Genomic DNA, 23,821 nt, shown 5'->3' with positions numbered 1-23,821 from the left:
GATGGCTTTTAAACAGCAAATTCCCATTCCCCACTCTCTCTATGGCAGATTAAAAGTAAGTGATGGGGTGCACAAGTCAGCTGGGAGTGAGGTGTTTTGCTGTCCCTAGGTCTGTGGGTAGAGGCCTTTCACCCCAGCGTGGGCACCCATGGCTGGGTGCTGCTCTGTGCAGAGGGGTGGCCAGTGCCATGGGTTTGAGTTGCATGGCTGGAGTAAATTCTCACAGGTCTATTGGGAACTTGAGATGCTGCATGATGGCAGTGGAGAGGATATGAGGTGTCCTAAGGTAAGTCTTGAGCTGCTTTTGACTCTCTTGACAAGAAGAGGGTGGCAAGCTAGTGCCAACCTGGAATTATTTAGAGGTGTGGTTTAAAAACACCCTGATCTCTGAGCACCTTAAACTTCATTAAAAACCAGAGTTTGTCAGATATCTGTAGCAAAATCTGTTTCCAAGAAGCATGAATCATTTCTGGAGCACTAATGTTTATGACTTCCACTCCTTTGTTCTTGTTGACAGCACTCTGCTCTCTGACAGTCGTTCTGGCTCAGGCAGCTCAGACCAGAGGTAACAATGCTGCAGCAATTCACTGTTCATCCCTCCACAAAACACCCTCCTGAATCCCAAATATTCCCTGCAATAAGAGTGGGATAAAACCGGCTTGGAAGGTAACAACTCTAGGGAGGAATGCTCAGTGTATGGGTAGAAATTGGAGCCTCCTCAATGGGGGTTATTAGCAGGGGTCTGAATGTCAGGGCCAGAGGTGCAGCTCAGGTCCCAGATGTTCCTTTTCTGTCTGTTTGAATTTCTGAGGAGCCCAGCCTGACCATGAGGACTGTCTTACCAACTTGTAGCACTCCCAGCACAGCGAGGATTTGTTATGTATCTGGTGCTCTGGTGATAACAAGAACATAAGTCATCTTTCCAAACTGATGATCTTGCTATAAATAGAGAATCCAGCTGCTTGTGTTGAATGGCATCAAAGAAAATCATAGGAGCAGCTCTTATGCTTAGTGGATTCTGGCTGTTTGCTCTGAAGATGCTGGGGTTGGGAGATTTCTTGACAACTGAGACGTGCAAAAGCAGTGCAGGAGAGCTCAATGGGGAATCCTCAGCAGGGAGCAGGTGAGGCTGGGATCTCTCATCCCATGCTGGGATCTACAGCAGGGAGCAGGTGAGGCTGGGATCTCTCATCCTGTGCTGGGATCTACAGCAGGGAGCAGGTGAGGCTGGGATCTCTCATCCTGTGCTGGGATCTACAGCAGGGAGCAGGTGAGGCTGGGATCTCTCATCCTGTGCTGGGATCTACAGCAGGGAGCAGGTGAGGCTGGGATCTCTCATCCCATGCTGGGATCTACAGCAGGGAGCAGGTGAGGCTGGGATCTCTCATCCTGTGCTGGGATCTACAGCAGGGAGCAGGTGAGGCTGGGATCTCTCATCCCCTGCTGTGCCTTCCTGCCTCCCCAGCAAGAACCTGCCTGTGCTGGTATCTGGCCAGGATGAGGAGGCACTAAATGCAAGCTTGCTTTGCTGCTTGTAAATAAGGCTCTACAGGAAAAAGCCCTTGAAACCTCCCCTTCTAGGAGGAGGGGAGCTGGCTCCTGGCTCATGCCTGGGAGCTGCAGCAGCACTAAATAATGTGGAGGTGTCTCAGCAGTTCTGTGTGCTGAGCAGTGAGTTCAGTGCCTGGAGTGGCAGCAGGACAGACCCTGATGTGGCTCCACGTGGTTGCCTGACTCCTTGCTCCTGCCTCCTCTCCCTGTAAGTGGGCTCCAACCTCTCCCACCAAAACTCCTGTTCCCAGGCTGGCTGAGCAGTCCTGAGTGTGCTGCTTTAGTCCTTCCCCTGCTGTGGAGGCAGGGGCTCACTCAGGACACTGGGCTGTGCCAATGTGCTCTGTGCTGAGTCCTTGCAGCTCCAGGGGTGTCCAGCCTGTGACAGACCTCCTGCCCACCAGGTGCTGGGCTGACTTTGGATATGCTCCTCATCTGGGGAGTGGGTGATGGGGAATCTGTGCCCAGGAACATCCCTTGAGCACCAGGAGGGGATGGAGAAGTGTCATCTCTCCTGGACCTTACATCTGCAGGGCTGGCTGTTACTGAGGCCAGGAGAGCTGTGTCTGGCTGTGTCGTGGGTGGCAATGAGGGGCTCCCAAAATGAGCATCAGCCAACAGGATTTGTAGCCTTACCTCTTAGAGAAGGGTATCTGAGAGTCTCAGAAGAAAATGAGCGTGACTCAGTCCCACAGCAGAGCCTGGCCCACAGGAGCCCTGCTGCTCTGGAATTACAGTAAGCCTGTTAAGCATGAATTTCCAGAAGTCTTTGAAGCATTTTAGAAAGAGTCTGAAAAGGGAGTAGGCTCTGGTGAATCAACCTCTTTGTGGTGAGTAGGGAAACCTGATCAGTCGGCTCTTTATCTTCTGCACCCCGCGTGGAGGGAGATGCTCCCACGGCAGGGGCAGAGGGGCTGTCTGGGCACAGAGCTGCCAAACCTGCTCAGGCTGTGGGGAGAGTGGGGCAGGGCTCTGGGGGTCACAGGCAGAGCTGGTTCCCAGGACAGAGGTGTGTTCCCAGCACATCAGAGAGCTCAGCTGCTCCTTTTCCATGGGAATCACAGTTGTTCTGCCAGCAAGGTGGGGAAAGGTGCCAGGCTTTGCACTTGCTTGAAAGAACAATTGAGTTTGTTAATGAGTTTAAAGGGGCATTTTCTTACACCAGCATCCAGCACATCCCCCCCGGACCTGCAGGGCTCTGTGGTAGGTTGTGATGGAGTTTCTTGCTCAGTTCTTCCTTTTTTTAGACAGCCAAGTCAATTGTACCAGAATATCTTAACTCCTCTGGCCTAAAGTAGTGTTAAGTGCTGGGTGGAAACCTATTTCACTTTGGGCAAGCTATAAAAAAATGACATTCCTCACTTCTGTTTTAGCACTGCTCAGTCTGAGGAAGGGTGGCTGTGGTCCCTGTCTGGCTGAAGTGCTGAGTGCTGGCAGGTCCTGGCATCCATCAGCATTCCTGTGAGCCAGGGTGAGCTGCTGATTCTGTTCCACTTGTCTGCCTGCATGTTGGGCATCTGGGACTTGCATTCCCTTCCCACGGGGCTGCTCTAGGGGCCAAGTGCTGAAGATTAAGATGCTCTGACTGCTTATGTATGTACAGCCTTATTTCACTTTGAAGAGGATAGCTTACTTAAATTCAGGGCTCACAAAATCCAGCTTATTACCTAGGTCCCCTGAGAAAGATGGAGTAAATTAAATCTACATTAAATTTATTAAAATAAATCTGTCTTGTGCAGGGGATCATGAGTAAAACTTTTCTGGGCCCTGCTGAGATTCTATATATGAGGTATTCCTGCAGCTGCAGGCCCTGCCTGGAGCTTGGTGCCATCCCAGTCCATCCCTGAGAGCAGCAGAGGCTGCTTCCTCATGGATGGCATGAACAGAAGTGAGCCTCAAATGCAGTTCTAGCAGGAGGGCAGGCACTGCAGTCTCAAACAGGTCACAGTTTCCCACTCTGAATTTCTGTCCAGAGTAGCAGAAAGGAAAGAAATCTTTTAAGATAAAAGTTGGCTTCACACCCTGGAGCAGTTGAAGCTCTACATGAAATGTTGCCTCCATCTCTCCTCCAGCCTTCTGCTCCTCTGCAACCTCCCTGCTTTTCCCCTCCAGTACTTGGAGGGATGGATGCTGGGAGAGGAGGAGGAGGCTGTGAGTGCTGGCAGCGTGGCTCAGGTGGGTGGCTGGCATGGAGATATTCCTGGGGAGATGTGAGATCTGCCTCTCTGTGCCAAGTAGTTTCTCACTGCTGTTTGATCTGGCTGTTCCCAGCATGTCAGGGTGCCTGTGGCTGCCAGCCTGGCCTGGGAGGAAGAGGATGGTCCCTCAGCATGCTGGGGTGGGGCACAGCTGCTCTCCTTGCAGGAGTACCCAAGGAATGGCATCGCTGACCTCTGCCCTGCGTGTGGCACTGTGTGGAGCAGCTCTGCTGGACTGTGCCACCTGTTTAGGATGGGATGAGAGTCTGGGCTCCCAAAACTGGTCTGACATGTCCAGACTCTGCCCTGCCTGGCTGTTATGGTACAACCACCTCTGCCACTGTGGACTCTCGAGCAGAACAAGCCCACTTCTCCCCTCCTCTTCCCAGTCTGTGTGCCTCAGCACTGGGGTCTACATCAGTCTGAAGCTTAAAAAAAGTCCCAAATTTGTCCTGGTTTTGCAAGAGGCAGTATTGGAGAAAGGATGACCCCAGCATCCCTTTCTGGAGCATGTTTGGGGAGCAGTGAGGTGGGATTGGGGTGAGGGGCTGCATGGGGTGAAGCCCCTCAGTCAGGCCCTGATGCAGGTGCTGTGGTGTTCCATGCCTGTTGCTAAGGAGCTGCCTCTGGCACATCCAAGGCACAGCCTCTGTGGCACGTGTTCATCCCCCTGCCACAGCCTGTGTGGCCTTGTTCACTGGTGAGTTTTCCCCCTGCAGCCTGATGTGTGCAGGGCCAGGCTTGTTAAGTGTTTTCAGCTGAGGATTTCATTCCAGATGTTCGAGATGACCCCCTTCCTCTGAGGGCAGCCAGCATGCTGATAAAACACTGTGATGCTATAAATAAACCTGTCTGCTCCACAAGGGAGAAAAACCTTTGGTTTGAGCAGGAGTTTGTTCTAAACACGAGCCCAAGAGTTGGCTTTTTTGTCTCAGGATTTATGTTGACCCTTGGTTTTGGGGAGGAGCTGGAAAATGTAGGTTTCCCTGCTGCTCTCAGCCTGATGGAAGAAAATGCTTGCAGTGGGGGGAAGGATTGACCTACCTGGGAAAGGACTTAGAAGATTTGTTCTCCTGGTTTTCTGCAGGTCCATACCTGCCCAGCCTCCCTTTGGAGGCTCCTGCACTGCTGGAATGAGGCCATCCTTGTGTGTCCATACTGCTGCCTCTCCTCGTGCTGGGCTGGACTCTGGCTGAAATAATTCATGCATAGCTGAAATAATGACTGTGGGTCATATTGCCCCTGTGGCAGAGCTGTCACGTCCCTGGGGCTGCTACAGGTGGAGTTTTCCAGGCTGTCTTGGGGAGCTGCCTCAGCCTTCCTACAGTGTGAGGTTCTTTTGGAGGGTCTGGGCTTCCTGCAGGTTGGGTGGGACAGTGGACACATACAGACAGCCCTGTGGCCACAGCCAGGGCACCAGGCACTGCTGGCTCTTGGGATCACATTTGCTGAGCTTGGATTTGCAGGGCAGGCTCTGGTGCCCTGGAAATGAGCACACTGAAAGGTCAGGGAGGGAGGGACTGTCCCTTGCATTGCTGTGAGGGGTTTGGCTGGCCCAACCCCTGGTAGGTGCAGAGGGCAAGTGCCAGCCTGGGGAAGGAATGGCTGAACAGCAGAGGTTGCTCTTGCTCCTGGGGGCTAAATGATGCTCGAGTTTGTGCCTCTGCAGAGGGGCTGCAGCTGGGCTCGTGTGTGGCAGGAGCATTAGCACAGGGACAGAGAGGGGTCAGACACAGCAACCACTCAGAATTTCACTGGGAGCCTGTCTGAGCCTCTGAGCAGAGAGCTACACTGGCTGTGAGCTTGTGATGGCTGTGGGAGGTGGGATGAGCCCCTGGGGCACAGGGAGCAGCAGCCAAGTCCTCCAGGAGCTGCTGGTGCTGTGGGAGATGCTGCTCCCTGTGTGCCAGCTCCAGACAAGTCACCTCCCAGGGCCTGGCTACAGGCTTGGATTTGATTGGAGATGGAAAGCACAGACTACTCTTCTAGACAACTCCTCTCCTTCCACATTAGAGGCCAGATCTCTTTCCTGGCCCTGTGCTGGGTTCTTGTAAGGAAGAAGATAAAAACCTCCCCAGACAATCCTTAACCTTGTGCCAAACCCACTGCTGCCTGCAGCACTTGTTGTAAGCTCTGCTCTTGCCTCACTGGCTTGTGAAATGCTCAAGACTATTTGTGTCTCAAGAACTGACAGGATGGACCCAGAAGGATGGGGACAGCTGAGATTTAATTAGGAGCTGTTGGTTTAATTAGTAGTGTCTCAATATATTCATGCATGAGGGACTTGTGTATCTCGTGAGTTTCCAGCCTTCCTGCTCAGTCCTTTCTGTCTGCAGCTGTATGGGTGTGTTCCTGTGTAAAGGCCATCAGTAGAAAAACCTCATCCTGCCCTTCTTGGTGTCCACTTCTCATGGAACTTTTCTAGGAATTACCCAGTCTCTACAAACTGAGAATAACTTGCTCTGCTTTGGGTCTTGCTCTCTCTCAGGCTTTCCATTTTCCCAGTGCTATCTGCTCCTGCTTTGCTCCCAGGGTGGGAACCTCAAACCCCTCATTTTCACACAGGTGCAGGGTTGGAGGATCTCAGGGTGAATCCAAATTTGTGATCTTTGCTGAACCCAGAGGTGTCACTGCAGGGTGGAGCTGTGGTGCTGTGTGTTGAGGTGACCTCCTGCTGCCCATGCTGTGACAGCCCATCCTTCTGCCAAAACCAGCTCCCTACTACCATGCCTTGGGGAGGGATTTGGGCTCAGGGGGATCCTTCACCTCCTTCTCCCAAGGCTGCTCCTGGTCCCTGGGATGGAAAATGGGAAAATGGCTCATTCCCAGCTCATGGATGCTCTGAGTCCCTGCAGCTCTGGAGAGTCCCTGGCAGCTTGAGAGAATCAGTTAAAATGTGGTGATCACTGTCTGCCATGGCTCTGATGGAGAGGGGTGAGGGAAGGGGGCTCTGCCTTCCTGTGGCTGGTTTCCATGAAATGAACACTTCTCTGATGCACACTCACTTGACTCCCACAGCACTTTCTCCTCCTCTGCTCCCTTGTTAGCTGCATCCAGGCATGCAGGAGTTTTCCAGAGGGTATCTCAGTCCCTGGGTGCCCTCTGATTCTGTCACTAAAGCGTGCCCTGGTCCCTTGTGCTGTGTGGGGTCACTGCAGGCACAGGGGCTCTGCCATCCATCTCATCCCACGTGTGCAGGGCTGGGCCCCTCCTTCCCTGCAGCAGGGACAGCTGGAGCCTCTGGGTCCAGCAGACATGGCTGAGGCCACGTGGTGACCTGGGTAAGCTTCAGCTGGCAAAACCCCAGGCTGTTTGTAAGTGCCATTTCAGTGCCATTTCAGAGCTCAGTTGCCAGCTCTTCATCCGTCCTTGCGGGGGAAAGGGAATGACAGGAGGGTCTGTTTGTCCTGCCTGAGCTGGACATCCCCCCTCCAGCTGTGTCAGGTTGTGTCAGGGGCCAGGGCAGCTCAGGCTGAGCTCAGGGCAAGGTTCTTCCCCCAGAGGGTGCTGGCACTGCCCAGGCTCCCCAGGGAATGGGCACGGCCCCGAGGCTGCCAGAGCTCCAGGAGCCTTTGGGCAGCGCTGCCAGGGATGCCCAGGCTGGGGTTGTTGTGGGGTCTGGGCAGGGACAGGGGCTGGGCTGGGGGATCCTGGTGTTCCATTCCAGCTCAGGAGATTCTGTGATTCTACAAACTGGTTTTGCTGCTTCCCCTGCCCAGCCTAGAAAATCCAAGCTGACCAAGATGCAACAGCCTCTTCCCTCCCCCTCTGCCCATACCTGTTGTAGCAGGTGTGTGACACAGGTGGGACTTGAAAGTTCACTTGGGACTGGGGCTGAGTGCAGGGTGACCATTGAGCCTCTGCTTGCTCAGCACGTGGCTGGATTTTGGAAGGAGGGATGTGCACACACAGCCTGCCCCTGGCAGAGGAGGGGATGTGTGTGCTGTCCTTTCCTCATGCCTGAGGTGCCACACCAGCTCCCCCGAGGAGGGCAACTCACTGGGGGAGGAGAAAAAGCAGTTTGAAATCTATGGCTGCTCTCCTTAAATCACCTTGGAAGGAGGCAGACGTGCCCAGCTCCTGGCATCTCTATTTTTACTTTGTGCAGAGATGGATATGGCTGAGCTGTCTCCTTTTATTTCCAGCACTTGGCGCGTGCTGCAGCGCGTTGCTAAAGATGTGTCTGGCTGGATGTGGAGCTGCCCGCTTCCCTGAGTCCCTCAGGGACTCTGGGGTGAAGGGCTCTTGCCTTCTGCATGGCTTCATCATTCATTTCTTCTCTCTGCCTCCCCCTTCCCCTCCCTTTACAGTTTTGGGACTTTGTTTTTTTCCTGTATTTATTCAAATCAGCCTGGGTAAACAGGGAGCAGGAGGGAGGTGACTGGGGCCACTGGTAGCACTGGATTCCAGAGGCATTTTTAATGGGTCTCTAATAACTGGAACTGGCCTATTTTGATGCACAAACTATTTTTATTTCCTCTGTCTGCAGCTTGGCACTTCCAAGATTTCCTTGGAAAGGCTCAGACTGTGCATTTTTCTTCCTGACAGGCAGCCTGACAATCTCTGTGCTCAGGTGGCTCCATTGCAGCAGCTGTGATGCTGCTGGTTTTGCCAGGTCCATCCTGGAAATGTCATTTTTGGGTTCCAGCTGCCCCCAGAGCCACGTGCATGAGCTGTGCTTGTCCCACATCCCTGTCCCTCCTCCTGCTTGTGGGCAGGAACCTGTACAAGACCCAGCCAGGCAAGTCCCCAGTATCTCCCTCTGGCCATGGGATACTCATGGAGAGGCTGATTTTATGGTCCACTGTTCCAAAACCTGGTTAGGAGTGAGATGAATGGTTTGATCTATTGAACCAGGCACCTCTGAAACCTCCCAAATAACCTGGCCCTATATCTTCCAGTCTTTCCTGCTCTGGCCATGAAACTGGGGGGCTCTCTGGCCGTCCTGGACCTGCTGCCCCCAGCATCACCCACCCTGCAGGGGCCTGGGGACCTGCTGGCTCCTCCAGGAGCCTGGGGGATGAGGTGGGTTATGCAATCCCTGTGTCCAGCCACCCTGGCAGCTGTGGGGCAATAGCTCAGAGCTACTGTCCACCCCATTTTTCCCCAGTGAGGTAAGGGGGTGCTCACGTGTCTGGAGCAGGTTGGAGAAGATGCTGTGTGACAAATGTCTGCCCCCTGAACTGCTCCAAGGCTTGTCCCAAGTGTGGTGACTTGGTGTGCCTGGTGAGGGGACACTGGGGACTTTGGGGAGCACAGAGGGAAGGGGAGAATGAAATTCCTTCAAACTTTTCAGCCTGAAATGCTGTTTTCTGTTGTTTGGGGTTGGAATGGCAACCCCAGGGTGAGTGATGGTCAGGGAATGTGGCTGGAGAGGGCTTGGTGGGGCTGAAGGACTGGAACCCCTGAGAGCCCCAGAGCAATCCCTCCAGGGACTGTCCCTCCTCTCTGGGCTGGCTGTGACCATGCAGTTTGGGATGTCAGTGGTTAATGGGGAAGCCTTGGAGCTGACAGCTGACAAACTCCTCAGCAACTGGAGAGGGAATTTTGGACATGGTCTGACTTTAGCCCTAGTGCTTGACCATGGCAGCAGGGCCCCAGGCAGGGCTGGCTCTGGGTGTCAGACTGCAAACCACTGCCTCTGTCTGCTGTGGGAAGGGAGCTGTGCCCTGCCTGTGTTCCTGAGCATCCCCACCCACCTGCCTCCCTGGACCAGGAGAGCCTCCTCACCACAGTGCAGCATCGGCTGCAATCAGAGCCTGTGGGCCCCTTGTCTGGGCATTGAACAGATGGTGGTGATCTATAAACTCCTGCTGTGCAGGGAGGATGAGGAGGAGCCTGCTCAGGGGCTGTTGCTCCTGAAGGATGTGAATGTTCTCCAGTTTTTGGTTGGGTTTTTCTTGCTCACATCTCCTGTGTGAAAATGAGGGAATGGAGTGGGTGAGTCTGGGCTTGATTTGACTGGGTCCATCTGTGTTTTGTGGGCTGATTCAGAGTGGGACAGGCTTGTTGTGAGCACAGAGATGTGGCAGTATGTCCGAGGTGGGAGCTTGGCGCCAATGTGCAGATACACAGGACACCACTCTGCTAAAACCCTTCCTGCTCCTGGTGCTGAGGCCCCTCTGTGGCTCTGGCTCTGCCATCTGCCAAAAGAGAGGATTGGATGTCACCTGGGGAGATGGGGAGGGTTCATTGTGATGTTCACCTCGGGAGGGCACCTGGTGTGTGAGGCCACACCTTGAGTGCTGTGTCCAGTTCTGGGCCCCTCAGTTCAGGAGGGACATGGAGAGGCTTGAGCGTGTCCAGAGGAGAGCAACGGGGCTGGTGAGGGGCTGGGAACACAAGCCCTGTGAAGAACGACTGAGGGAGCTGGGGGTGCTCAGCCTGGAGAAAAGGAGACTCAGAGCTGACCTTATCACTCTCTGCAACTCTCTTCAGCTTCCTGAAGGGTGACTGTGCTGAGCTGGGGTCGGTCTCTTTCTCCGGGCAGCAACAGACAGAACAAGAGGACACAGTCTCAAGCTGCACCAAGGGAGATACAGGCTAGAATTAAGGAGGAAGTTTTTCACAGAAAGAGTGGTCAAATACTGGAATCACCTACCCAGGGAGGTGGTGGAGTCGCCATCCCTCGATGTGTTTACAAAAAGACTCAATGTGGACTTGGTGCCATGATCTAGTTGAGGTGTTAGAACATGGGTTGGACTCGATGATCTTAAAGGTCTCTTCCAACCTAGAAATTCTGTGATTCTGTATCAGCTCAGGTGTGCTCTGTGCTGTGCTGGGGGAGTTCCCATCCTAGGCCATGCTATCCTGATCTTTCCCCGCCTTGCACATCGCAGACACAAGGCAGTGATGTGTCAGCCTTGCTGCTCTATTGATGTTTGGATAATGAGAGTTGGCATCTGGAGTTGCTTATCCTTTGTCCTTGAGTGTAGAACAACACTTGGACTGCAAGGGGCTCTTCATCTCACAGTCATGATCAGCTGTGGGGGTATGGCAGGAGATCTGAGGGGGGAGGCTGTTCTTCCTTGTGGGATTACAGACTTTAAGCCCTGAGGAGCTCATTCCACCTGTCTGCATGACCCCCTGGCTGGGACTGGGGTATGAGCTATGTGCTGGCCCTGCAGAGAGGGCTGGATTTGGGGTCTTTCCACCCTGTCTCCAGTCAGTCACTTTGGCCAGGCAGGTGCTCTGGAGAGCTGTTTGAGGTGCTTGCAAGCAGCAATAAATGCAGCCCTCAGTGTTTGGGTGGATGGGTGGAGGTGTTGATACCAACAAGGCTGAGGACATCTGAGGAGGGGAGAGCTCCTAAGCCAAGACAAACTGGCCACCTGCTTCCCAGGGAGATGCTTCCTGTGGATGCAGCTGGAATGCAGGGGAGCAGATGGGTCAAACAGACAAAGTGTCTGTCTGGTGGATCCTGTCACCTTTCTGCCAGCAGAACTACTCACCTGGCCACTGGGGTAAGGGAGTTCTGTGGACTCCAGCTCTTGCAAAACCTGATGGGATTCAGGTGGGAGATGTTCAGGCTGGGACAGCCCTGTAGGCTCTGTTTGTGCCACAATAGGTCTGCCTGTGTGCTCCCTGTGTGGGGGTAGCAGTGCAGATCCTCTCTTGCTGTGCAGCAAGGCCAGTCTGTCATGTTTGTCTGTCTCTGTGCTCCAGTGTCCACATCAGAATCTAATTTCAACTTGCTGATATTGGCCAAGATTAACTGAAGATGTCTGTGGGGAGCTCCTCTGAGAGCCAGGCTGCAGGCTGAGCTCTTGGGGTGACTTTCTCCAGGCAAGGCACAAACATAGCTCAAATTACTGTCCTTGCTTTTGGGAGGGTCAGGTGGCACCTCTGATGCTTCCAGACCTTGCTGTGTGGCTTTGCTGAGCGCTGTGTCTAACAAAGGAGGAAACCACTCCCTCAGAACTGCTGACTGGCTGGGAAGTGATGTGTGGATGGACATTTTGGAGGTCCTGGTGCAGGACAAGTGTTAATGGCAAAGTGTTTTGCTGCAAGACATTAAAGCTGAGACTGAGCCCATGAGCAGGGGCTGGGAATGTCCTCTGAGGGTGACAGGGTTGTGAATTCAAGCAGCAGAGCTTGTCCAGGCTGCACTGGGGAGTCCAGCTCTCTGCTGCTGCTTCAGACAGGCTCTTTGAACCCCTTGTTCAGCTGCTGAATGGGCTTGTGCCAAACATGTCTCCCCTCCCAGGGATGGTGGGACACTCAGTGGGATGCCTGGCTCCTCGTGGGGTGGGAGCAGCAGAGTCCTTGGCTGCTCATCCCTGTCTGGACAGTGACACCCAAGGCTCTCAGCCAGAGTGCCAAGGCTGGTGCATGTTTTGGGAGGGAACACTGCTTCATTTGGGACAGAGGTTTGCCTGTCAGGGAGCTACAATCACTGCTGGTAAGGGCTTCCTCAGTGCAAGGAAACCAGCTTGAGCGTTTCAAAGGTGATAGTACCTAGGAATAGCACTGGGGTAGCAGGGAGTGCTCTGTTGTGCTGGGAGTGCTGGAAAACCCAATTTTGGAATGAAAGCATGACCTGATTCCTGTGCTCCATTTCCCCACCCTGTGTGTGTTTCCATGAGCACTGCTCCTGCACAGTACAGTACCTGAGGCAGGTCTGAACCTGAGCTTTTGCTTTCTCCCAGTGCTGATGTGTGTCCTGTCTCTCCACAGCCATCAAGGTGAGCTGCATCGGATCCTGTGGGGTGTCCAACAAGATCAATGACACAGCATGGACTGTGGAGGAGCAGTACTTCAACAGCACACTGTCCCTGGCAGACAAAGGTACAGTCCACAAAGGCCTGGTGCAGATCTGTGCCCAGAGAAGCTTTACAGAAACGTTTCACCAAGACTTCAGCATCCCCTCGATGTGAAATACCCCTCACAGGCTGCCTTGGCCTGTGCACAGAGGATGGGAGCCAGGATTAGAGACTACAAGAGCTTAGCAGGAGCTGTGCAGGGAAGGATCCTGAACAGAACTTGGCAGCCACCCTGCAAACACTGCTGGCATCCTGTGGCCCGGGTCTCTCTGAGGCAGAGCTGTCACAGGGACTGCTCCCTGTCTCAATACTCTGTGAATTCACCCTGCTCTGTTCCCCACGTGTGTTTATGGTGCTCACAAACACTGATCACAGCTGGTCAGCAGAAGCCAGTGGTTTGCTGTGAAAGGGGGTGTGGATGTGTCACTTGTGCTCCAGTAGAAGCTCTGGGAGCGTGGCAGGATCAGCCTGGGGCAGTTACCCCTGCTCCCAGTGAGATGGACAGAGATAGTGATGGGCTTGTATTGTCCTGTGGGTAAAGTGACACCAGAGCCTCTGGGGGATCTGGGCCTGAATGAATGCTGTCTTTCTGCTGATAAATAGGTCAGCCTTACCACAAATAATTCATGCTGTGCCCTGGCTCCTGTTGAAATCAAGATGTGCCAGTATTCACCTGCTGAAGGCAGTGGCTGTAACAGGAACATGGCAAAAGCCCAGGGTAGCAGGAGCTCAGCCCTCTGATACTGTTTTGTCAAGTAACAGGAAATGGGTAAAACTGAAATGGCAGTTTCTGCTAGCTCAGCAATTTTCCAAGCAGAGCTTTTAGCAGTGAGGGGAGACTGAGCTCATTCTTGCAGCAACTGCTGAGAGGGCTGCTTGCTCTCAGGTCCCTGCCAGGGGAGACAGTTGGCTGGCTGGCTCTTGGCTCCCAGCCTGGGGGCTGCAGTCAGAGATAAACTGCCTGGGAGGGCAATGGGAGCCATTCCTGCCTGATTCTGGGTGTGCTGAGCACAGAGAGCCCAGCTGTGGGTGTTGGGGTGGGGGCACAGTCACAGGGGGTCTGTAAGGTGCTGCACCCCATTGGACTTAGATGAGTTGGGAGTTGTAGGCTGCAACTGTGTGGACTTGTGGAGAGGTTTAAACCTGCAACTGCACTGAAAAATGCTCCTTCCAACTTTTGTTTCTAATATTTAATGATTGGAGGGAGAGCTGTGATCTTGTGGTCAGATCTGAGTGCTGGGCAAGCTGGGCAGTGGCAAAAGCCAGGCAGGAAGGTGGAGTGGGAAGAGGTGGGTGTGCTGTTTGTTGGGTTTGCAGCCCCTGGAAAACTTTGATAGCTGCTTTGGCAGTCAGTTCTTGTGAGGTTGCCCTTGGGAACCATCCCCTTGATAACCAGGACTAGAGTGAACTGGGAAGGATGGAAAGAAAAACCTTGTGCTGAAGTGTGCCCTTTGAAGGCCTGACATCCAAATGTGGCCAAAATTTGGTAGTCCCAGTTCTTGAAGTGTTTGTGGAAAACCCTGATCTTTTGGCTGTTGGTTTTCTGGGGCCCAGACTCCTGTACACCTCCCATGGCAGTGCTGCTCTCTGTCACCCACTGGTAACACAGGCTCTGCCACCCTTGAGCAGGTGCCTGGGGCTGGCAGCAGGGCTGGGCTGCTGGCTCTGCACTGGAGCTGCTCACAGAGCCACGAGCCTGGGCTGTGAGTGGGATGGAAGGGGCCAGCTGATGTCTCCAGAGCTGCCACAGCTGCAGGCAGGCGAGGCAAGAAACAGCAGTGCATGATTTACCTTAGGTGTAAGGAATTGAAGGGAAAATCTGTCCCTGTGGAGTGGTGTGTTTGGAAACTGAGGTGTGTTTGGAAACTGAGGAGTGTTGTGGTGTTGTTCCTGTCCTGCCTTGCAGAGCTGCAGTGAGATTATGAGGAAAGCCCAGCCCAGGTATCAGCAGCTGCTCTGGAGCAGTGTGCTGGGTACTCACAGTCACTCACCTCTGCTCTTCAGCTTTTTGTGTCCAAAAAGTGTGGCCCCAACTGCTGGAAGCTCTCAACCTGATTCCCAGCTGCAGGGAAGCAAAGGGGGCAGTCCCTGTGTGTGGGATTGCAGCCACGGGGGATTTGCCCTTCATGCTCAGGAATTATTGCCCTGGACTTGCAGATTTGTCCCATGTCTGCACTCAGACAGGACAGCTGGGCCCCTGGGAGGATGGAAGGGGAGCAGTGGGATGGAGATGGAACAGTGTCAAAGCTGCCTTTGGACCTGATTCCACCAGCAGAGATGGCTTTGAAGCTGACCCTTGCATTTGCTGTGCTGGCTTGCAGGGATGTGGAACAAAAGCCCTGGGGGCTGGCACTGCTCCAGCCTGCAGCACAGGGACAGAGAGAGCTGTCCCAGCCCTCCCTGTGACATTGATGCGTGTCTGGGCTGCTCCTCCACCTCCCTGCCTCTGTGTCTGCCTGTCTGTCTGTCTGCCTCCTCTGAGGGGCTGCTGGCAGCAGTGTCCTGGCACAGCTCAGCCCTGCAGGGCTGTGCTGGGGGAGCCCTCCATGGCCTGGTGCAGGCAGAGCCTCAGTGCTGACTCAGCTGTGGCATTTTTAGGCTTTCCAGGAATAGCTCTCAGCTGCCCTGGCCTTTCCTGAAAAAAGCATGAAGGAGCTCCAGACAGATGGAGTGTCCCATGTGGGTGTTCCCTGGGTGCCTCCCTGCAGGGCTCACCCAGATGGGAGGGGAAACTGAGGCAGGCTGGGCTGTGGGGTGAGGAGGTCACTGATGGTGATGGCAGGAGCCCAGGGTGAGTTAGGGGAGTTGGAAGCATTTCCAAGCAAGGGCTCCTACAGGAGCTGCTGGCCCACACAGCCAGCACACAGCTCCTGCCCTGGCCAGCACCAGCATCCACCCACAACAGAGCACCACAAGCAAAGGTTACTGTGGTGACATCTGGTGTGGTCCTGCAGAGGAATCAAAACCATGCAAGACCCCCAGGGTGAATCCCTGCCTGTTACTCCAGGTGTGGCTTGGCTGTGCCCACCTTCTCCCACCACAAAGCCAACAGCAGAAGGGAGGGTGGGACTGTGGGAGGCCCTGGTGTCAGGTGGAGGGGCTGCCTTCCTGCCATGCCCCCAGAGGCCTTGTCCACACTGGGGATGTCACTGCTGAAAATGAGTTGAGGAAGGCAGGAATTTGCTTCTGCCTCAGAGGACTCTTCTGCTCCTGCCTTGCCCCCACTACAGAAATGCTGTTACCTCTTCTTTTTGAACAAGTGCATTTAAAAAGAAGGTAAGGAGGAGCAGCATGTCCCTGCTGGGGGGAAACTGGCAGCCAGGCTGTGCCCTGGGGCAGAGGGTGGTTCCAGGCTGTCCTCTGACACATCCCCAGCTCTCTTGAAAGGGGCTCATCCAGTCTGATGGCATTGGCCTGGATTGAAGAAGGATCCCAGGTGTCCCCAAGGCCTTACAGGGAATGGGGCTCTGTCTTGCCCATCCCTGGTGAGTGGCTCAGCCCCAGTGGTGCCACTGCTGTGCTGGCACACAGGAGGTGGTGCAGGGAGGCAGGCTCAGCCTGGCAAACAGCCTGCCTCACTCTATCCCTTCCCACATCCTGAGCAGAAACTTTCACAAACACCGATCTGTGCTCTTTGAGGACACGTGGGGGGAAGGGGAGAGGAGGTTTGCAAAACTGTCGAAGCTCAGCTTGCTCTGTAAGCCTCCAAGAGTGACTCGACACTTCTCCTCCCACACACCTCTGCATTGAAATAAGTGAGGGGGCAGCTCGTCCTCTGGCACCAGCTGCTGCTTGTATTACACACTGCTCTGGGGTTTTTTATTGTATGAAAAAGGAGGCAGGCCCTGAAATAACCCAGATGCCCACTTTGGCACTTATTTAAGGCACTTTCCTTTCTCTCCCCACCTTGGAGCAGGCTGTGCAGGACCTGGCTGTGCCACTGGAGCAGGTTGGTGATGAGTGCTGCTGCAGAGGACCCTGCTCCCCTCAGGGCTTGTCCCCACTCAAGCAGGGCATCCTCTGTGCTCTGGGCAAGCCTCTGGTGGGGCTGGGCAGGAGCTGCAGGCAGCTGTGAGGAGCAGGGGATTGTGCTGTAGCCTTGGCAATCCCACACAGGCCAACGGTTTAATGAACTCAGGCTCTTTACATCAAAGCTGCTGGGAAGTGTGGAGTGTGCCAGCTGCTGCAGAGCCTCTCACTGCTCTGTTTGCTGCTGTGCCACAGAGGTCACTCAGCCACCCAGGGCTCCCAGGGGGGGTTGGTTGTTACTTGCATCCTGGAGGGGAGGCTAAGAGGGTATTTACTTATCCCACTTGGACTTTGATTGCTCACTGGTGTTGATTTTTCCTTTTGCAAAGAAAGGCAGGAGGGGTGGGGGCTGCTGGGTTTCTGTAGGTGTCAGCAGTGCAGGGCATCAAGTGGCAGCGAGCACAGAATGGCACCGCTTGTACCCAGCTCTGGGACACAGAGCTGCTTCTCTTGCTCCAGTATAATGGAGTGATTCACTCTGCAGAGCCTCCTGCTCCTCTCCCCCTCCTGCTGTGCCTCTGCCCTTGTTCAGCCAGAGAGGAGCAGGTCCATCATGTGCCTGTACCCCCATGGGGCTGTTCCCTCCCTGCATCTCCAGCTGCACACACAGCTCTTGCCCTGTGGAAGGGTTGTGCATGCAAAGGTAGATTTTTGGGTTTTTTTCATTCCCTCCTTGTACCTGAGTTGAATTCACGCAGGGAGCTGGCTGTAATTTCCAGCTGACCTTTCTTTTGGCAGCTTGTTAGTTAGCTTGAAGGCACTGCAGGGATTTCCTGGCAGCTCCACATGCTTCCTCTGCTGGCAGATTTCTTGCACAGAGCTAAAAAGGGGCAGCTGTGCATCACCTCTTCCCTAGGGTGGTTCTCTGCTGGCCTGGCACAACACCTTCATGGCCAGCAGTTGGCACAGGGTAACAATCCTGCCTCCCAGCTGAATTTAAAAATCCTGGTGACCTGTCTAAACAGAATTGTGAGACTTGTACAGCTTGTTCTGTGTGAGCAGGAGGTCTCAGAGCAGCAGGTGATGCTCCTGGACAGCCAGGTCAGAGCAGCAGGGTGTCCATGGGCAGTGGTGAGCCACTAAGGATGTTCTGGTGCCAGCTCCTGGCCACACTGTGCTGCTGGGTTCAGAGCAGGAGCTGCAGGTTCAGCCCAGGAAAGCCACACTGAGGGATCTGCAGTTGCCTTGGGTCACAGCAGCTTCCTCAGCATTTCCAAATTTCTTGCCTCAGTAGACCAGTTAATCCTCTGGGGTTTTTGCAGCATTGCCACACTGCCAGATCCTGCTAATTCATTGAGAATGTCTCTGGAAGCTGCTGACACAGAGGTTTGTGAGCAGTGGAGCCCTCACCTCAGTGCTGAGTGCTTTGCTGCACCTCCTGTGTTACAGAGAGGTTGATCTCAGCAGCATTACCCATGGGGGTTTGTTCCTGCTGTGTGTTTGTGTGTTTGCAGAGCTGGAGCACGAGAGCTGCTGCCTTGAAAGGGAGCGTGGAGCCTGCTGGGGCTGTGCTCCATCACTGCCATCCAGAGCAGGAGAGCTCTCCTTGGAGCTCCACACCGGGGCTTTCCTGGCAGCTGTGCCTGTGCTTGCTGGCAGGTTCCTCTTCTGGCTCTTGGCTGCTCCCTCAGTGGCACCTGTGCCTGCTGATGGCACGAGCAAATGTGTGCATTTCCCTCCTTTGTTGCAGTTTGTAATCCCCTGAGTTGAGTCCTGTGCTAAAGCTGCAGTGGCTCAGCGTCACCTCAAGTGCCCTGGCACAGAATTAATGCTGATAGAGCCTCCTGAGAACTAAAGAGCTCTGGCCCCTTGCTTATATCTAATATTCAATGTTCTGGCTGCAAAAGTGGATGAGGAGAGAGGGCAGGACAGGGGTGAGCAGGGTGCTGCCTGCTGGGACTGCAGTGACACTGACATCTCTGCCTGTAGCTGGGGAGTGGGGGTCCTGTGGCACAGTGCAGAGCTAGGGCTGCTCATTTCTCCTCCCCAAAGTGGAAAACACAAACCTTCTGCTTTCCTGCTCTCTGCCTGGAGAGCCTGGACAGGAGAGGATTCAAGCTGTGCATCAGCAGCACCAGAATCAGTCTAACTCAGCACCTTAGCAGGAGCTTGCCTTCCCCAGGGCTGACTTCAGGCAGCAGGAGGAAAGAGCCACATTGCTCCAAATGATGGCACAGGGGCCAGCAGGCAGCAGGTACCTTTCTGTACTCCTTGAATTGGCCAACACAGTCAATGCATCACTTGTTAAAGAGCCAGGGAGAAACTGCCATATGGTCTGGCCTGCTGTTCCTCTGCTAGAGGAACCAAAAAATCTGTGTGCTCCAAAGGTGCAGCCTGTTCCCATTCCAGCATCCAGGAGGGAGCAGAGCCTGGCAGGGACTGCTGGGGAGGGACAGGGCTTGGGGACAGGAGCCCCATTTCAGCCACTGCTGTCTCCTCTGCCTGGGGTGGGGGCACTTTCCAGGCTCCTAGTGGTGGCTACAGAGCTGATATCATCCTTCTCTTTGGAGGCTAGAGGGAGTGACAAACAGGATTATTCACCTCTTTTGCTGTGGGTAGCTGTGGGTGAAGCCTGGTGAGGCAGAGGTGTGTGCTATGCCCCACGCCATGGCTCCTGGTCTGCAGCCTGCTGTGTGTCACACATCTGGGCTGGCTGTCCCAGCACCCCTCAGTGTGAGCCTTCACAGGAGGGGAATGAGCCTCACCCGAGTCTGTTGTGTGACCAAGGCACCTCCTGGTCCCTTCTGCTACCCTGGAGGTTTTGTCATGGTGGCTGTGACCCTTGTGCAGAGGTGGCTGTGACCACCTGGGACTTCCAGACAGGGACCCTGGGGCTGGGAGGAGGATTTGGCAAATGTCCCCACAGTGGCCCTGGCTGGAACGTGCAGCCCAGCAGAGCTGGCCCCACCAGTGCTGTCAGACCGGGCTGTTTGCACAGAAAGCTGCCAGACAGCCCTGGGAAGGTGGGTGGGACACAGCAGGCAGGGCTGTGGCCTTGTTCCTGTGGGGTTGGCTCCTCCTGAGCCCCAGCCCTGCTCTTGTGCCAGGCAGAGGCTGCTGGAGGACATTTCCCAGCCCTTGGCCAGCTGCAGGCAGGGTAGGGTGTGGGCAGGGAGCTTCCCCTCAGTCTGGAGGGGTGGTGGCTTTGGGGGGCTGGGGATGTCTCTGGCTGCCACCTCTGCCTGGGCAGCACCAGCCAGGGAGGGGTCACTGCTCAGAGCAGAGCCCAGACACTTCCAGCAGCTGTGGAGGAGTGAACTTGATGTGGATCATTTGTTTCACAGTGTAAATACAGACATTGGTCATTTCAGCCCCAGTGGGGATGATGGTGGCAGCTTTCCCATGCAGTGCTGCAGCACTGTGCTGGTTTGCAGGGAGTGCAGGGAAACCTTTGGGTGGGGAGGGACCTTAAAGAGCACCTTATTCCACTCCATGCCGTGGCAGGGACACCTCCCACTGTCCCAGGTGCTCCCAGCCCTGCCCAGCCTGGCCTTGGGCACTGCCAGGGATCCAGGGGCAGCCCCAGCTGCTCTGGGCACCCTGTGCCAGGGCCTGCCCACCCTCACAGGGAACAATTCCTAATTCCCAATATCCCATCCATCCCTGCCCTCTGGCAGTGGGAGCCATTCCCTGTGTCCTGTCCCTCCATGCCTTGTCCCCAGTCCCTCTCCAGCTCTCCTGGCGCCCCTTTAGGCCCTGGCAGGGGCTCTGAGCTCTCCCTGGAGCTTCTCCTCTCCAGGTGAGCATCCCCAGCTCTCCCAGCCTGGCTCCAGCCCTTGGAGCATCCCAGGGGCCTCTTCTGGACTCATCCAGCAGCTCCAGCTCCTTCCTGTGCTGGGCCCCAAGGCTGGGGCAGCTCTGCAGGTGGGGTCTGAGCAGGGCAGAGGGGCTGAGCCCCCCCTTTCCTTCTGCCCACACTGGGATCAGCCCAGGCCAGGGGAGTTTCTGGGGCCAGCACACAGGGCTGGGGCACACTGAGCTTCTCATCCACCACCATTCCCAAGCCCTTCTCCTCAGGGCTTTTCTCCATGCATTCCCTGCCCAGCCTGTGTTTGTGCTGGGGATTGCTCTGACCCAGGACCTTGCACTTGGCCCTGTCAAACTTCCCAAGGTTCCACAGGCCCAGCCCCTTCAGCCTGGCAGGGTCTCTCTGGGTACCAGCCCAGTGTCTCCAGGAGATCCAGAAGACTTGGCATCAGCCCTCTGGATCAAGGAATTTCTTTTCTGTGAATGAAATGCTCCAGGACTCCCCCACACCCAGTGGTACAAGTCAACAACCCCAGTCCCAGTGTGGAGCAGCTGAGCCATGAATGAGAGCCACCAGACCTATCTCTGCTGGAGTCAGGGGCATCTCCAAGGTTCTTCTGCACTGTGAGTGTGTTGTTACTGCTCCTGCTATCTGCACTGGAGCTTTCTCCAGGCTGTCTGGGGCAGCAGCTTCTTTCCCTCCAGGGATTTTCTGGGAGGAAGTTCCCAAGGCTGTGTGGGGGTGGCCAATCTCTGCTGGTTTGACTCCTGTCAGGGGGACAGGCTGCTGCAGGTATGGCCTCACAGCAGAACCCTGCCAAGCCTGCTGCCTCTGCTGCCTAATGACTTTCTCAAGGTATTTTTAGCTGCACATAAACTTCAGGAAAAGCTTTTTTGCATCCTAGGACACTGTGGCCTTTGTTCTGGCTTCTGGGAATGGGGAGGTGCTGGCTCGGCATGGCTGCAGTGCCTGGCACAGCCCTGTCCCCTCACAGGGTCTGTGAGCTGCCCCTGTTTGAGGGGTCTCAGTGCCCCCTGGAGCAGTGCTGAGCTCCTGCTGTGCCCTGCCCAGGCTGGGGAATGCTTTGGCAAAGCCTCTGGTGCTGGAGGAGCAGGGAAAGGGCAGCTGTTCCCAGGTGTTGGGATGGCCATGGGCCCCCAGCATGGCTGCAAACCAGCTCACCCCTGCCTGCTGCCAGCAGCAGGCTCTGATGCAAAGTCCACTTGCAGATGGAATTAGCACATGGAATGTCCTGGGTTGTTGCCTGAAGCTCTCTGGGCTGGAGGGACAGGGGTGAGGAGTGGCTCCCCATGGGCTGTGTGTTCCCCTCACTGCTGGGATGCTGGAATTGGACAGGGGATGTTGTGGGATGGCTCTGGACACTCTGCCTGATGCTGCATCTCCCCTGCTGTGATCTGGGGATCTGTTCAAGGTCTGGTGAGACACACATTGCCCTGTGTCACCAGCACAGTGGCTGTGCTGGACTGACACTGCAAGTGTCCCTTGCAGGGAGCTGAGTTTGCTCCTGTTTTCCATGGCAGAAGTACCTGGGTGTTGGTTCAAGGTCAGTCTGTGCCCTGCCCATGCTCACAGGGAAGCTTGGACAAGGGAAATTGCAGATTTCCCCTATTATAGCAAGATCAGTCAGCATTAGGAAATGGAAGCTCAGCCTTTTGGAGCAAAGTTGCCAGCTGGAGAGTTTAGAAGCAGTTGCCACCTCCCTTCCCATTGTAAGGGTGCTTGGTTTGGGATTTGCCAGCTTTCCACCAGGCAGAAGACAGAAATGGTTTTGTAATTCCAAGTTGCAAATGGAGCCTTTGCTGTGCCCGTGCTGGAGGAGCCTCTGCCAGGAGAAGCAAGAAGGAGCCCAGATTGCTGCTGGGTATCTGCCTTTCCTCCTGTGCAGTGGGAGGCAGGCAGGACCCAGCTCACCTGTGGGCTCTGCTGCCCTGTCACTCTGCCAGGCACTCTGGATCATGCCTGTGCTTTCACAGGAGGCTCCTATCTCAGTCAGGACCACTGGCTTTTCTTCATCTTAATTTTGTTAACTCTTGTCTGTGAAATAGCCCTGGCACTGAACTCCTTTCTGCACCAGTGGGTGCCTTGGAATGCCCATTCCAGGATACTGAGGATGCCTAAAGATGCTTCTCCCTCTTGGGGGAAGGAGAGAGTGGGCTGGAAGGAGCAGGTCTGCAAACAAGAGTTGTTCTTGGTCACCTGCAGCATCTCCCTGCTCCATGGAGTGGAGAGCAGGGCTCACTGTGCTTCCCTGCTCAGCTCAGGACTGGGTCAGGGCTCTGTGGCCACGAGCCAGGTGCTGCTGTGATGCCCTTGGTCTGTGTGAGCTGTGGCAGGAACAGCTTCAGTCTGGGGTGGCTGCTCTGGGAGCTCCTCTCTGGCTGCAAAGAGCAGGAAGGGCATTTCCAGCCCTCGTGGGCAGCTTGCTACAGGCAGGAGCTGCAGGAGGGACTTGCAGGCTCTTCAGGGGGTCACAGCCAACAGGACATTGGGCATTTGGGCTTGGTCAGGACCATCAGGCTGGTCTAGGCTGACCTGTGAGCAGTTCCCATCTGGGGACCTGTGCAGAAACTGCCTCAGTGCCAGTGAGCCACACAGTGGCTCTGAGAGCCAAACCACCTTCTCTGTGGGTGATGCTGCCCACACATGTTCCTGGGAGAGTTCCTGGCCTTGCTCAGTGATGCTGTGGGAGTTAGAAACTGTGAAAGTGCTCACAGGTTCACTTCCAGCCCAGCTTTCTGTTGGTGCACCTGAGCTGGGCAGGACTTGGACAGAAATGACTTCTTGGATGGTGCTGCCTGTTATAGGCAGTCCCTGTAGAATAGGGACTTTTACTTGGTGGAGTCTGTGAACTCATCCTAAGGGTCCTGGAAAGGCTGTGAACTTTCATGCTCCTAGTAGGAGACTCAGAATTCCTGCCCGCACCTTCATGTGGGGCTCTGCATGTCACACAGCTGGGAATTCTCTTGGTGGAAATCCTCGGTGGAGTTCTCTCAGTGACCACTGCCCTCTGGAGCTCCCACCTCCTCCCTTGTGCAGGGCAGGAACAGCACTTGCTCCCACTCCTTGTCAGGTGCAGAGTCCCTGTACTGCAATGCAGAAGCTGCACAGGACAGTCGATGTATTCCAGTGAGCCATTTGCTTTCTAAAACAGGGATAATGGGTGTAGGATCAATGCTGAGTGGTGCCTGTTAAAAGACAGAAACCCTCAGGGCAGTCATTCACATTAACCAGGCTTTATCCCGGACCCCAGCAGCCAAGGCACCTGCTGCACCTCACCTGGCACCTTTACTGAGCAGGAGAGGCTGTCCCGCAGCTGCCTCGGGCCTGCCCAGCTCTGAGCACCAGCCCTGGCAGCGAGGGCAGAGCCTGGCTTGGTGCCTCCACCTGGTGACAGCGCCGGGTGCTGCATTTTAGCCTACATAGCTCGGGTTTGTTTGGGGAACAGGAGGGGAATCTGCAGGGAGGTGATGGCACTGGGCAAATGCTGCTCCTCTCTGTGAGGCCACAGAGTA

The 23,821-nt window shown here is 55.1% G+C and overlaps 1 protein-coding gene across 1 annotated transcript in view; it reads left to right on the top strand.

The window, feature by feature from the left end:
* ARRDC1 (arrestin domain containing 1) overlaps positions 1-23,821 on the top strand; it is a 38,303-nt gene that overhangs the window by 5,584 nt on the left and 8,898 nt on the right. Inside the window, exon 2 of the mRNA XM_071453616.1 lies at positions 12,426-12,536. Within this exon, the coding sequence (XP_071309717.1) occupies positions 12,426-12,536 (111 nt within the window). The remainder of the gene's footprint in view (positions 1-12,425; positions 12,537-23,821) is intronic.

Source organism: Agelaius tricolor, unplaced genomic scaffold, assembly GCF_023055355.1.
Source record: "Agelaius tricolor isolate 1412-34295 unplaced genomic scaffold, bAgeTri1.0.p SCAF_37, whole genome shotgun sequence".
Lineage (NCBI taxonomy): Eukaryota > Metazoa > Chordata > Aves > Passeriformes > Icteridae > Agelaius > Agelaius tricolor.
Note: the sequence above shows the minus strand (reverse complement) of the source record. Positions and strands in the feature narration are given on the sequence as shown.